General features: G+C 44.8%; 1 protein-coding gene across 2 annotated transcripts in view; it reads right to left on the bottom strand.

Annotated features, from left to right (window-relative positions):
- The window catches only part of SAMD12 (sterile alpha motif domain containing 12), a 316,862-nt gene that overhangs the window by 5,410 nt on the left and 297,322 nt on the right, over positions 1–14,130 (bottom strand). The window contains exon 6 of one of the 2 annotated variants that reach the window (XM_045181704.2): positions 11,511–11,593. The exons of the other annotated variant lie outside the window; for it this stretch is intronic. Coding sequence (XP_045037639.2) covers positions 11,526–11,593 — 68 coding nt within the window. The 3' untranslated portion in view covers positions 11,511–11,525. Of the gene's footprint in view, positions 1–11,510; positions 11,594–14,130 lie in introns of those variants that run through there. 2 annotated transcript variants of the gene reach the window in all.

The following is a 14,130-nucleotide window of genomic DNA, read 5'->3' as shown; positions in this document are numbered from 1 at the left end:
GACTCAGATTTGAGGAATTGGGTGGACCTGATTTGCATATCGATTTGGGACTATTTATGTAAGGTGTTCGGGGCACATTCCACAGGAGTGACATCCATGGTGGCCTCCATATAACAGCCAATAATAAGCAGAACTAACATTTATTCATCAGCTACAATGGGTTCTCACTCATTGAATCCTCCTCGCCACCTTTGAGGCCTGAATTGCATTATCCTCGTAACATACCCGGAAAAAATGAGGCCAAGGTCATTAACTTGTTATGGCCATACTGCTAGAAGGCATAGAGCTGAGACTAGAACCCAGATCCGTTCTCACCAAAATGGCTTCCTGACTCAATAAGAAATGTGTTAGGAAAGCAAATTCCTTAACTCCAACAAGAACATAGAGAGGGCAGGTAGCTGTGTTTGTATAAGAGAATGCTCATCAAACATGAATCCTACATATAAAGTGCCTTCAATAAGAGGCTTGGCCTGGAGAAAGTATGTTTCTATTTAACAGCTAAAGTCTTTCCTATGTTTAGAGCAGTGGTTCTCAGCTGAGTGCAGTCTGGCCCCCAGGGCACTTCTGGCAACGTCAGGAGACATTTATGATTGTCACAACTTGGGGACCACTACCCACATTTAATGGGTATAAGCCAGGGGCCCTGCTAAACATCCTTGAATGCAGAGGACAGCCCCCCACTTCAAAGAATTATCAGGCTCAGAATGGCCATAGTCCTGAGGTGGGTTTAGAGGATACAGGTCCTGGTTTATCTTCTACTCCTGGTGGCGAGCCCAGTATATCACTCCTAAAATAGGCCAAGATAAAAACCCACATAAGCGTGCCTCCTGTGTGCACAGGAAACAAGGCTAATTTCCAACCACACTCCCCTCTTCTATTCATCATTTGCTCCTTTTATTTGATTTTTATATTCAATGTAATCAAAACCTCTAATACTAAATCATTTTCTAACTTTCAGAACCCTCACAGGCATGCCATCGTAAGAACCACGATTGGATGATTTAAACAGGGATGCTCAATTAATTAATTAGTATGTATGAGAGAAGTTAGGAGATAAAAAGAGGACAAAGGAAGATTTATGTGGCAATAAAACTAAACTCTGCTGCTAGCGCTTTGGTGGGAGAAGTCGCATACATTCTCAGCTGCGCTGGTTTCATTTCTGCCACTACCTGTCCCCTGACGGCTGGGGGCGTTTGCGCCTGAGAGTATGATTAAGAAATCAACTCTGTCCCCCACCTGCATGAAGACTGAGGTCAGAATCTCCGACATGATAGGTTTTGGGCTAAGGGCGATAAAACAGGTTGACACGTGCAAACCTGTGACTTCTTCTAACCCCTAGTAAACTGGAAACCACAATGACTTCGTGGTGGTTAATTTTATGTGTCAACTTGACTGGTCCACTGGGTGCTCAGATGTTGGTTGGGCTAAACACTATTCTGAGTGTGTCTGTGAGCATGTCTCTGGATGAGATTAACATTTGAATCAGTAGACTGAGTCAAGCAGATTGTCCTCCTTAATGTGGGTGGTCTCCATCCAATCAACTGAAGGCCTGAATAGAACAAAAGGCTGAGTTAGGGAGAACTGATTCTCTTCCCCTGTCTGAGCTGAGACATCGGCCTTCTACCCTTGGACTAGAACTTACACCATCAGCTCTCCTGGGTGTCCACCTTACTGACCGCAGATCTTGGGCTTTCTTAGCCTCCATGATCATGGGAGCCAATTCCTCTCTCTCTCACTCTCTGGATATCTAGACACCTATCTATAGATACAGATATATAAATGTATCTCCTAGTGGAGAACTGATATCTCATTTGGTCTGTTTCTCTGGACAACACCAACTAACAGAATCTACAGACAACAGTGACCATAATAGTAAGCACTATTGTTAACCAAGTACTTACCATGTACCTACCATCATGCTAAGAACCTATGTCCATTTTGCAGCAACCTGAGGAGGTAAACACCTTGACCTCCCTAGAGGCAGACTTCAGAGAGACTGTGGGCTCATTCCCAATCACTGCAATACAGTGGGTATTGCAATGAATATAGGGTCTCGCCTTCCATTTGTAAAAAAATGCAACATCTGTGAAGCACGATAAAGCGAGGTGTGCCTGCACACGGATGAAGAAAGTCAGGCCTGGAGAGATCAACCTAATACAGGCTGCAGCCTCTAGGCCAGTCTGTGACCCTTGATCTAGTGAGGACATGCCAGGAGCCTGCTGACTCCAGGAGTGCTAAGCAGGAAATATGAGATCCCAAGACCCCGTGGGAACATTCCGAGGCAATCATTTATTTAGGCCTAGACAGGATGGGGAGGCCTTGGCCTCTGTCACCTACTCTCTTGGCCCTCTGTTTTATTTTTTCAACTAGAAAGTGATCGGATCCTGATTATAAGAGGAGTCGCTCTGCAGCTGGCTCTGTCGTCCTCATTGACATGGGTGGGCACCTCTCTCTAGGGAGTTTTAGAGGGTTCACCAGATGAGTCAAGGTGGACCACCACCCACACACAGAGGAAGATAAAGAATGCACTTGTGTGCAAACTGTGCCTCTCCATGTACCCAGCCCTACGCAGAACACCAACCGCACTATATTTGTTCCCTACTCTTCATCTACAAGTAAAGCTGCTAGTCTAGACCATGGAGCTTAAAAACCTCTTGGAAATCGACTCTGGTTCCTGTGAGTTAAATTGAGTCCCTGGATTCCAGGTTTTTAAGAACTCTGAGGTTCTCAAACTTGACTGTATCAGACTCATCTCGAAAAGGTGCTTAAAATATTTATTTTGTCCAGCCTCTGTCCATTTCCATCGATTAAGAACATGCAGAGGGAGGCCTGGAAATCTCTATGTTTGACAAGCAGTGATTCTTACAAAAGCAAGCTTGGTGCAAATCCATGGAAGAAACATCTATGTCGTTTCCCCAGTACTTAAACAGTAGGTATTTGTCCTTCAGACAGAGAAAAATGTGCAGACAGTGGGGAAATTGGTTTAGAGTCTTGTTCACTCCGTATAATAAAGTATCAAGAAACCTGGATATACTATAACGCAGTGATCCGAACCACGGGTTTCAGAGTGGCGCAGACAGGCATGGCGAGACCTGAGCAAGCTATCCAAACCATGCCAAGTCCTGGGGACTCGGGTGTGTTTCATCATCCTGGTATTGTTTAGTTTCTACAGATCGGCTCATGCATCAATCACCCAAGCAAGGAAGCAACATTTATTCCATCGAGCACTCACTAAAATGTCCAGTCTTGCCTTGGGGGCTGGGGGTTTTGGTCTGTATCGCTGCATTTCTCAGACCATATTCACCCAATGATGTATATGTCTGTCCATAGATGAATGCTTCTCGAACTTTGTTGTACTTAGAAATCCCCAGGGGAGCTTGCTAAAGCACAGATTTGGAGCCCCAAATGGAAAGAGTCTGGAGTCGGTCTGTGAATGTGTGTTTCTAACAAGCTCACAAGGACACAGATGTTGCTAGTCTGGGACCACTCTCTAAGCACCCCTGTTCCTCACCAGAACCTTCTTCAGTACAGAGCATGCCTTCTTCCTTCCGAGGTGTGTGGCAGAATGCCTGGGATATCAAAGGTGCTCTGAATGTTTGTTGAATGAATGAATGAATGAATGTATGGCCAAAGCTACGTGAGGGTTAGCAGTTTCCTAAAATAAGGGCAGAATTTGTTTGGGAAATAAGGCCATGGCATTGTTCTCTAGTGAGAACTGATTTAGAATTTCAACGTGTACCAACATCTGACCTCTATGAATTCTCAGTGACAGTTCAGGACACCAAATTCAGTCTCAGAGCACGATTTCCCCAGGAAAATGGAAACACCTCACTCAACCTATGGCCATGGTGAACCAGAAGCCTGCTGACAATTGTCGCTCCCACCTTGCACCACACGAATGTGGGATGATACATGGTACACACTAGGTCAGAAGCTCTCAGCAGGGAGGCATTTGCACAGCCAATTAGAGGTGTATCCATTTTTTTATAAAGAAGCAACACCTCTTGCAGCTTTCCCAAGAGAAGGAGCACACTTTTTCAATGCGTATACAAGGTATTCTTAGCGTTTCTCCTTTTGCATGCCCAGTCTGCAGGGGCTACAAGTACCTCTGAAACACTGCTGCACACGCTGGATGAATATGAACAAATGATGCTGATAACAATAATGGAGGTCACCACACGGAATCTTAGAGCGGAAGGATACTTCAGAACAGGGCCTCTCACATTTTAACGTGACTACGAGTCACCTGGGAATCTTGCTAAAATGCAGACTGTGCAGTTTGAACAAGCTCTCAGGTGACACAAATGCTGCTGGTCTATGACCCACACTTCGAGTGGCAGTGCCAACGTGTTCCTGAATCTGGAGCAGCTCTGTCCCAAGAGTCTTCTGCTTTAGCTGAGACAGCAGCTGTTAGCCACGTGTGACTACTGAACACTGGACATGTGGCTAGCGCTTGGTCGAAATGAATTTTAAGTTTTATTTAATTTTAATTCATTTGAATTTACATGGTTGCATGTGCCTAGTGGCTACTGTATTGAACACCATAGCTTTGTAGAGTTGAAGACAAGGCGGAAAGATTTGGTTAAAAGGCCCTAGAAAGAAGAAACCTTAAAAAGCAAGATGAAACCCCAAATTTTCTTACCCATGTAGTAAATATATCCTGATTCCCACTCTCCCCCATCCTGCTTTCTGGAGGGAGGACTGGATGCTTACCCTCTGTTCTCTATCATGTTCCCAGAATCACTCTATAAACAAAATAGTAATTAGGAAAGACTTTATAAACATTCTGAAGTGCAGAAGATTATCTCGTTTACATAAAACCTTTTGACTTGGCAAAACCTAACAAAAAAATCTTATGAGAAATAGTTCTTTTGTGCCCTGGCTGGGTAGGCATCATCTCCATATGCCAAGGTTGTGGGTTTGATCCCCAGTCAGGGCACACACAAGAATCAACCGATGACTGCATAAATAAGCGGAATGACAAATCTCTTTCTCTCTCCCCCCCATCTTTCCTCTCTCTCTCTAAAATAAATAAAAATAGTTCTCTTGTTATGAGTCCTTTCCCTTGGGAGTATGTCTAGCAAGATTCTGAAGAGAGGCTCCCAGGTTATTTCTTTGCTGTGGGTTTTGGCCCTTTGGCCTGGAACATAGGAGAAAACGCAAATAGTAAGACATTCCAGAAAAGCTTAAAAAAAAAAGAAAAGAGCTCGGTTCAAGTTGAGTTCCCCCAAATGAGAAAATTCTGAGGGTAGGGACAGGGTAGGCTGTAGTTCTCTCTACAATGGATCTGTCAGCTCTCAGCAGGCTGTAGTATATATTACAGCTAACCAGGTTTGGGGATCTTGCCTGGGCTGGTGCGTATTAATTTCCATTGAGGAAAAAGTTATGAGGCTTGGATGTCTTAATGATAACAGATAATTTCTCTGTGTTGGCAGAGCTACAAAGCACATTGCTAAGAAAACTGCATGAATTGGGCTATTTCTTTTGTGTACACAGTTTTCCCTTAAAGAATCCACTTGGGATGACTTGCAAACCTGCTTGGGGACCCTTGTGATTAATTGCTTGAACTGGCTGGTGGCCATCAGCATGATCTTGCAATTTACAAGGTTCCACACAGAACTATGAAACTGAAGGTTTAATGGGATTTCAGGTAATAGAGCCCAGATGTCCAAGATGATGATGTTTGAAATTACACTGTTTGCAAGGCTGCAGGGCTTAAACCTTATTTATTTCTTGCTTAGTCCATGTTCCTGTTCTCATCTTTATGTCATCTTGTACTAGTCAAATACTAAGGCCCTCATCTTGACATATGAGAGGCCATTCATAGACCGCACCTGTGGCCAACAGCCCAGAGATACGCAAGCTCCCTCCCTTCCAGCCCAGGCCCTCGGGATTATTTTTCAGCCAAGGATATGGTAATCAACAGCCCTACTGCCACCTCGCCGCTATGCAGCACTTAACTTCCAAACTGCTTTCACACATATAATTGCATTTTATTCTGTCAGGGTCCAGGAGAAATGGGCTCAGACAGGTACTATTATCTCCATTTGGATGAGGAAACCAAGATACGCAGAAGAGAAGGGATAATAATAGTTAACATTTGCGGAACCCTCATGGGCCGTGAAGTACCATTCCCATGGGGTTGCTGTGCCTCATTGCCTTTCAGCCTCGTAAGAGCTTTGAGGTTGGGGTGATTATCAGCTCCACTTTGAGGCCGAGAAGACTTCGGCTCACAGAGGGTGATCCCCCTTCTAGTAACTGGTGGAGCCACGCTGGAAGCTGGTCCTCTGGCCCTTAGTTACTACAAGCTTCCACCTCCCTATGGAAGTATGGTCAACATCACAGACAAGTCTGCTGTGGCTAACACAGCATTCATTTCCTATCATTTGTAAGACGGAAGAAAAATCCCAGGCACATTCTCCAATGAGACGACCCTGTATCCCTACTCCCTGTCCTCCTCCAGTGCAGCGCCACCTCCTGAGTGTCTGAGAGGAGGGGCAGTCTGCTTAATGACGTCCCATTTGATAAGAATACTTGGCCTAATATTCCAGGATCTTTATGAACATGCTTCAGCTGACTCTTCCAGCCTTATGTACTCCAGACACGGTAATTGATGCAATTCATCCCATACTGTCCCTCCTTTGTTGGCATGGTTCCTCCTTCCTTCCTCATCGTCCTGCCCCAATTCTCTGCCTCCTACAAGCTCGGCTTGCAGTCCACTTCAGGAAGGCTTCCTCCCTTAGTCACACAAAGTCTGTCTCCCTGTTCTGAAACTCCAGATGTTGAGTTTGTTGAATGAGTGAATAGTGGAATAAATAAACATAGTTTCTCGATCGTTGTACCAGGCACTGTGGGTAACACTGGGGACATAAAGATGAATAACAAGTAGCCCTTCACATTGTCCTCAGGAAGCTCCCAGTCTAATGGGAGATGTGGATGCAGGAAAACCACGACTACATAAAACCCTGTATGCTATTGTACAAGGGCAAGGTTCCAGTGGAGCAGCGAGAAGCTGGGGGGGTCCTCATTGGTGTTTACAGATATGCCTGGGAATTCTGCCTATGTCTTATGCACCCCTCAGTTTGGGAAACATCCATTTTGTATTTTATGCATCTTTGTATAGCCCCGAGCAATCACCATGGTCTCTACACTCAGCAACCGCATATTGTAACAAATATTGACCCTTGCTGCTGCCCACGGTGGCCAGACAGAGAGGGGAGAGGAAGCTCCTGGTGCTTCCTTAGCGTCAGTGCACAGCTGCAGCCCACGCCTTTGGTTTCTTCCGTAAGGGGCCAAGGAAAGTTCAGTGGACTGCTTTAAAGTTATGGTTCGGGCCAGTCTCCCCCAAACCGACTCTTGTTCTCAAGGGTTCGGAAAGAGTTCTTATTTAAAGTGATACCTATTTCACAGCAGTTACTGTGATCACTTAGGAGTATGTGGCCCTTGTAAAACACTGCACAAATAAGCCTTTTGAGTAGCCGTTCTTTTCAGCAGGATTGTGGGGGAGCTTGGGCAGTGGCCCCATGAAAAGCTCTCTCTCTCTCTCTAGAGAGTTCGAGTTTGGTTTTGGGAGACTGCACCAGCGTTTCATTCATATTTGTGAAGTTTGTTGGGCACAGTAGGTGGAATGGCTGCCACCGCACAACATTCGTATCTTCCTGGAACCCACAACCTGTGTTGCCCTATAATCTTAAGGAATCGGTGTGGGGTAATGAACATAACAGCTTCTCCCTCTTGTTAGTTTTGAGACGGGTCAAGTTATTGGACCTCTCTGAGCCACAGCTTCCTCATTTGTTAAAAGAGGGAATTCATGTGTGTTTTGCAGGTGATTTTGTAAGTACTATTTTTCATTGTATCCAAGATGATTTTTTTTTTTTTGTTTAATGTACCACTCAGAAAGAAAAACAGAAACCCACTGCTAATTAAACAAGGACACAAGGATTTCTTGATAGCCCTGGGCAAAGCTTGATAATAGTTTTTTGTTGCCTTATTCCTTTCATCTGTTCAGAAGAACCTGGCAATTTCTCTGTCTTCAGGTACAAGCTTGTATACAATAGGCAACCCGTTTTCAAGTATCCCAGTAATAAAACTCAACACACCTTCATCTACCTAGGATATCTTAAGTCATGCAAAGCTTGCAATTGCTGCTTTGCAAAAATATATGCAGTGGAGGCCATGCCTCCAATGTCCCCCATTTGCCTCACTAATGGTGCTCTCTTTCTATGACTTTCGGCCTACGAGGTACATTTTTGTTTCAATGTCAAATTATAGTGTAATACTTCGCAAGCATTTTGAATAGCAATTAAACTCACTGGGTGAAGTTCTAATAGCACACATAACCTGAGTGAGGTGATGAAAATCTAAGCGGTCGCAGCCAAATTCATGCATGCAGGACTGCACATGACCTACAGTGATTATAAGGCTGCCTAGATTGCCACATGCACGATTCAAAAATGTTAAAATATGAAAACAAAGTGCATCTCAGATGCCATGAAATACAGTAAATGAAAGAGCATGTACTATGGGTCTTGTCCAATAGATCTCAAATCCCTTCCCATTGAATAAGGGAGAATGGTAAATCTCAAAGTAGTAAGGGAGCAAGGTTGGCATATTTTTTCAAAGAGAAAACACTGGATTAAATCTAGGTCTTGCTGGATAAAATTTCCATTTCAGAAACTATAAAACCATGAATGATCTCCAGAGAAATCAATGTGTTTTTTCAAACACTATGTGAGAGGTGGCTGCAAATGCTTTTTCTGCAGCCCTTTTCCCTACATCCCATTGAGAAATGGGGTCTCTTTCCTTGAATCTGGGCCTGGCCTGAGACTGCTAGAATAGGGCAGAAATGGCACTGGGCCAGTTTGGGGTCTGATCTTCAGGAGAACTGGAAACTTTAGCTTCCTCCTTCTTAGAACTCAGTCACTGTGCTATGAATAAGCTAAGGAGCAACATGGCTCACATGGAGAACTGAGGCCCCCAGCTGACTTTCCAGCTGAGCAACCAGCTATGTGCTCAGAGTAACTCTACAGCCATGTGAGGGTGCGGTTCTGCCATCCTCGGCAGGTAGCCCGGGGGGATAACAGACGAGGTTCTTGCTGAGCCTTGCCCATACTGCAAAATCAACCACATAATGGGGTACATCTGAAGTATGGGGTAGTTTATTATGCCTCAGTAGATAATCGAAATTCACTACCTTGTTAATCGTCACAGATGAGCAAGACCTGTTCTAGAATCTCAAGGAGCAGAACCTGGAAGTGGAACTACATTGCCTGACTCCTGGACTGAGAACTTGCATAATTATTTTACACGCTGGAGTTAGTAAGGGATAAGCATGTCCTATAGGGCTCTTACTGCCTTATTCCTTAGCTCTCGTGTGACTATATCATGAGAGGGGTCTAGGCCAAGTTCAAGAAAGAAATAGGGAAGAATTAAAAATACGCAAGATGGGGAAAAGTTTCAGTATAACACACACACTCGATCTTGACCTGACTTGGAATTTGGGGGCAGAGTTCATGACTTAGAGGCAGATATGTCTGTGATACTCCCAAGCATTTAAAGAGATCCTGTGGTGGCCTCCGGGAAGAGTATCCTCGTGGACACAAGAGCCACTGGGGATCCAGTCATCTCAGTCATGGATTCTTCAGAATGGAATCCCAGGGACACGGAGATTACTTGTTGACAGAATCAGTCATGTCCTTGTGACCGAAAGACTCCACATGGAGACAGACATCTGGCTGACCAGAATGTCACTTTCAACAGCAACTGAAGTATATTTCACAGGATCGTTCACCTTCTATGCCAGGATGTCAAGCTCTTTTGTTTCGGCATTGAGCGGCCGGTGTGTGGAAGACATGGTTCCTGCAGCACGTGACAGCTGATGGTGCGAGGGGACGCCCTTGTTAGCGATGCTGATGTCCCATGAGGCAACGTGGTCAGGCAGTTCACCCTGCAGCGCATCGTCCACCTGAAGGGGCTTCAGGAGGCAGGTCTTCTTTGTCTCAGAGAAACTCGAAATACCACGGAAACAGGAAGCACTTTTCCCCACTAATATTATTTATTATTGTATTTTTTCTATGGACATCAGTGCGGTGATTGTGGGGAGATGGGTTATAAGGAGACTCAATAGTAAAGGAAGCATTTTAATAGGAATTTTCGTATATGCAGGATGCTATCTACATCCTGGGCATGGATGTTAGGAACTTTGTGTTGAATTCATTTTGGAGATCAAAAGGGGGAGGAACAGTAGAGAAAAAGCAGTGAATTGCAAAAGCCTGGACCATTTAGTGTAGGGGCATATGTACTGTAGCACAGTAAATAAACTGATGTGCACAACGAGAGATTTAAAAATTTCATTCAGGTGCTCGAAAGAATAAGTTTCAGTAATCTGGAAAACTCTTAAGTGTTGGAGCTTATTTGGAAAATTTCTTGATAAATATCAGCCATGCATAAATATGGTGTGAGACTTCAAGAAACCACTGCTATGACTTTGAGTGAATAACGTGTACGCACTATTCTTCACTATACACTCCCTTACATCAGTTGTTCCTTTCCAGCCCCTGGTCCCAGCTTTCATCTCTTAGGCCCTCGCAATAGTCTCTTATCTAATCTCTAACAGTCTCTTCTTCTGCTCTAATCTACTCCAAACACTCTGACCAGATTAGTCTCCCTAAAAAACTGCCTGCCTTGTTCATCAGCAAATACAAAGTGTATATCCACGGTGGACAAGAGATTGTGCTAGACTCCGAGGGAGACTCCGAGCTGGGTAAGGGAGTTTTTGCTCACCAAGTGCCTAAGGTACTAGGGGAGGAACAACAGTATACTAACAGTCGATGCAGAAAAAAGGTTGATTGGATTGCCCAGAAGGGAGTGACTGCTGTTGCACAGACTGGTCCTGGAGAGGGTAGAATTTGAGATGGGCCGTGAAAGAAAGACGAACAGAGGGGAAGGGCATTCTAGGAAGTTATTAATGTCAGTCTCCATTCAAAGACCTCCTCTGGCTGCACATCCCTCACAAGGTCAATTCCACTGTCCAGGGCTGTGGCTGAGGCTCTCTGCAGTTGCCACCCACCTGTCTGCCCCTTCCACCACCGGCCCCATAAGTAAGTTCCCTCCTGATTACTCTCGGTGCTTTCCTGAGTCTGAATTTGGGGCATGTGATTGCTAGTATTTGGAAAAGCTTTCTGCTCCCTTATGTTTATCTCAGCTCTGCCTGCTGATTGACATCCAGCTTCTTCACGGGGCCTCCCTATGGGGCTCTACTCCAGTTCTTGCCACGTAGGGTCCTACGGGGCACGACTGGCATGCGGCTCACACCAAATAAAGCTTGCAGCCCAAGGGCTGCAACACCAACGTTGGTCTGTACCCAGAAGACAAGTGCACCCATGACAGGCTTGGATATTAAATTGCTGTTGGAGCCTGACTCCTTATTCACTTACTTACCTTTCCCACTGTGGATCGGTAATAGATGCTTCACAGCCTGGCCCTGGGCTGCAGCCCACACTCCGAACAGCACGGCTCTAGTCTAACTACATCTCTTCGGCCCATGATTCTTTGAAGAACTTATTGTCCATTTTAAGGGCTGAAGACGGTTGGCCTATATGAATGAATGAATTTTTGAAATTGGGAGATTTATACTTTGAAAAAACTGGCAATTGTGGCATCAATGTCCCGTTCTCAAGTGGCAACCAACACTGGCTAGGGCTCGTGAGAGCTGCCTCTTCAGGTCTGATATGAATGCTCCAGCTCTCTGGAGCACCCCCTGCACTTCCTTCTGTGCCCAGGCCAGCTCACCTCCCTCTGTCTGTGCTTGCCTGACCCCTGTAGGCATTTGTGTTGGCCACACCAACCTATGATGTGCATTTTGCTGCTTTAATCACAACATCGCACATTCTAATTGCTTGTTGTGCATTTGTCTTGTGTTCGCCTCTAGATGCACAGCCCTGGAGGGAAGAAACTGTGCCCTGCTTGCTTTCTCAGTCTCTCTTAGCAGACAGCACAGTGCTATGCATGTAACAAGCAAGCGCTTTGTAAATACTTTCTAAATAACGGAATGAACAAATGATCTCTTCTGCTGCGTTATGAATCTGAAGTACAAATCCTAAATCAAATGTACCAAGAAATTTTGTTAACACTCCCTGGTGGATTAAAAACAGCTATCAATTCTTTGGCACCACCTTCCAGTGAGAAATGGGGTCTGTTTCTCCTCCCTGTGAGTCTAGGTTGGCCTCTGACTGCTTTGACCAGTGGAGAATGCTGGAACGGTACTATTCCCGTCCTGGACCTGGCCTGGAAGGTCAGGCAGTTTCTGATGCTCTGTTGAGAAGTCTGACTCCTTACCCTGCAGGAGAGACGATGCAGAGGAGCCTTGGGAGTCTATGGAGGGCAGGGACTCAGCTGAGCCACCCCGGCCAAAGCACCAGGAATGTGAGGAAAGCTCTCTTGGACCAGCCCAGTCCTGGCGAATAGCACATAGGAATCCCCTTCAATGCCATGTGAGGCTGCAGAGTCACCCTTCTGAGACCTGCCCCAATTCCCAACCCTTGATATTGAAACATAGCAGTTGTTGTTTTAAGCCACTAAGTCTTGGGGGTAGCATGCTGCAGAGCAATGAATGAATGAAATGGAAGCAATGATTAAATGAAACAGAATTCATTCCAAAGTTTCCACTGTTTACTTGAATGGCACCCTTATTATAATTTTCGAGTCCTTATTTATCTTTTTAGTGTTAAGGTGTACATTAAAATGATAATGCTTCTTGGGCATTCTGGGTAAATGGTTTCGGCTGCTCATGGTTGGAGGGACCAACGTGGGATTCCACCCCCGAGGCTGAGAGAAACAGCGTCTCTCGGCACAGGCGCCGGGTGAGTGAGCACTGCGGTTATGCATAACTCCACTCTCGTGTCCTTCAGGATGGAAACGGTGAATAACATTCTTGTTCCCTATAGCAATTCTGCTGGGCTATTAATTTATTGCATATTTTGCAAAGGTATCGGTCTGTTATTTTGATCTACATAAATAACCTGGCCATGATCCTGTACTTTGTGACTTTGTTTCTGTGACTATGAGGCTGTGGAATAGGAAATTGGATAGTCTCTAAGAAATGTTTCATTTCAGTTGCCAGATCCTGGAAGTCCTTGAGAACTGTACATTTTTAATAAAAGCTTGACTCCTTCCCAAGAGTCTGTTTTTAGTTAATCACTACAGTTTTTTTCTTCTATCCTTCTTATCACATTGGAAAAGCAGTTTCTCAGAGAACGGTTCTCAACTATTCTCATGTGTTTCTCAACTTCCTGTTGCAAACCCCGGGAACCAAAGGACAAGAACCCTCCTTTAGCAGAGAAACAAGACCTCGACTTGACCAAGGGTGGAAAGTAGTGGAAACAGAGCTGACAGTTACTTCATCCATTCCCGATACTTTAACCCCATTAAACAAACAGACCAAAGCCCCCCAAAGACCACCTTTCCCATATTTTGCTGTGGCTGCTTTGTAATCATGTGACCTGTGATTGTACAAATAGGCAAGATCTGTCCTTTTGCCAGAGTTTGAAAAAGCAGGAAAGGTAGGGGACATATTATGTATAGAAAAGAGAAGGCACACAGTAGAATACTATCGTGTAAAGACTTCCTGGTGGTAAGGAGAGAAAACTTCTTTAAGTTAAATGGGGTGGGGGGTGGGGAAGGAATACTTATCACAAATTTGAGACTCATGGTGAAAAGAAATGACACACGAACAAAATATTTTTGTCTTCTCTATTGTGAATTTATGGCTCTGCTCCATGTAGTAGAACAAATATAAATTCAAGCCTACATTAATTAAAAAAAATCTCTGCCCACAAGTGGTTCACGATCTGATGGGGAGGTAGAAAGAGAGTAACTATCTATATTCCAGTGGGAGGAGTGCTCTCCGTGTGGTGTGAAACACGTGTCGGAAACCACTGGGGAACATCAGCTCCGTGCAGGCAGTGAGAAAGGGGCATTTAAGCTGAGCTGAAGTGTGAGTAGGTATCTCCTTCCTTAGCTAGGGCAGGGATTTTCAACCTTTCTCAGCTCATGGCGCACACTAACTAATTACTAAAATTCTGCAGCATACTGTTTGAAAATCGCTGAGCTATACAGCAGCGTTATTTCTGG

This window comes from Desmodus rotundus, chromosome 8 (genome assembly GCF_022682495.2).
Source record: "Desmodus rotundus isolate HL8 chromosome 8, HLdesRot8A.1, whole genome shotgun sequence".
Classification (NCBI taxonomy): Eukaryota; Metazoa; Chordata; class Mammalia; order Chiroptera; family Phyllostomidae; genus Desmodus; species Desmodus rotundus.
Note: the sequence above shows the minus strand (reverse complement) of the source record. Positions and strands in the feature narration are given on the sequence as shown.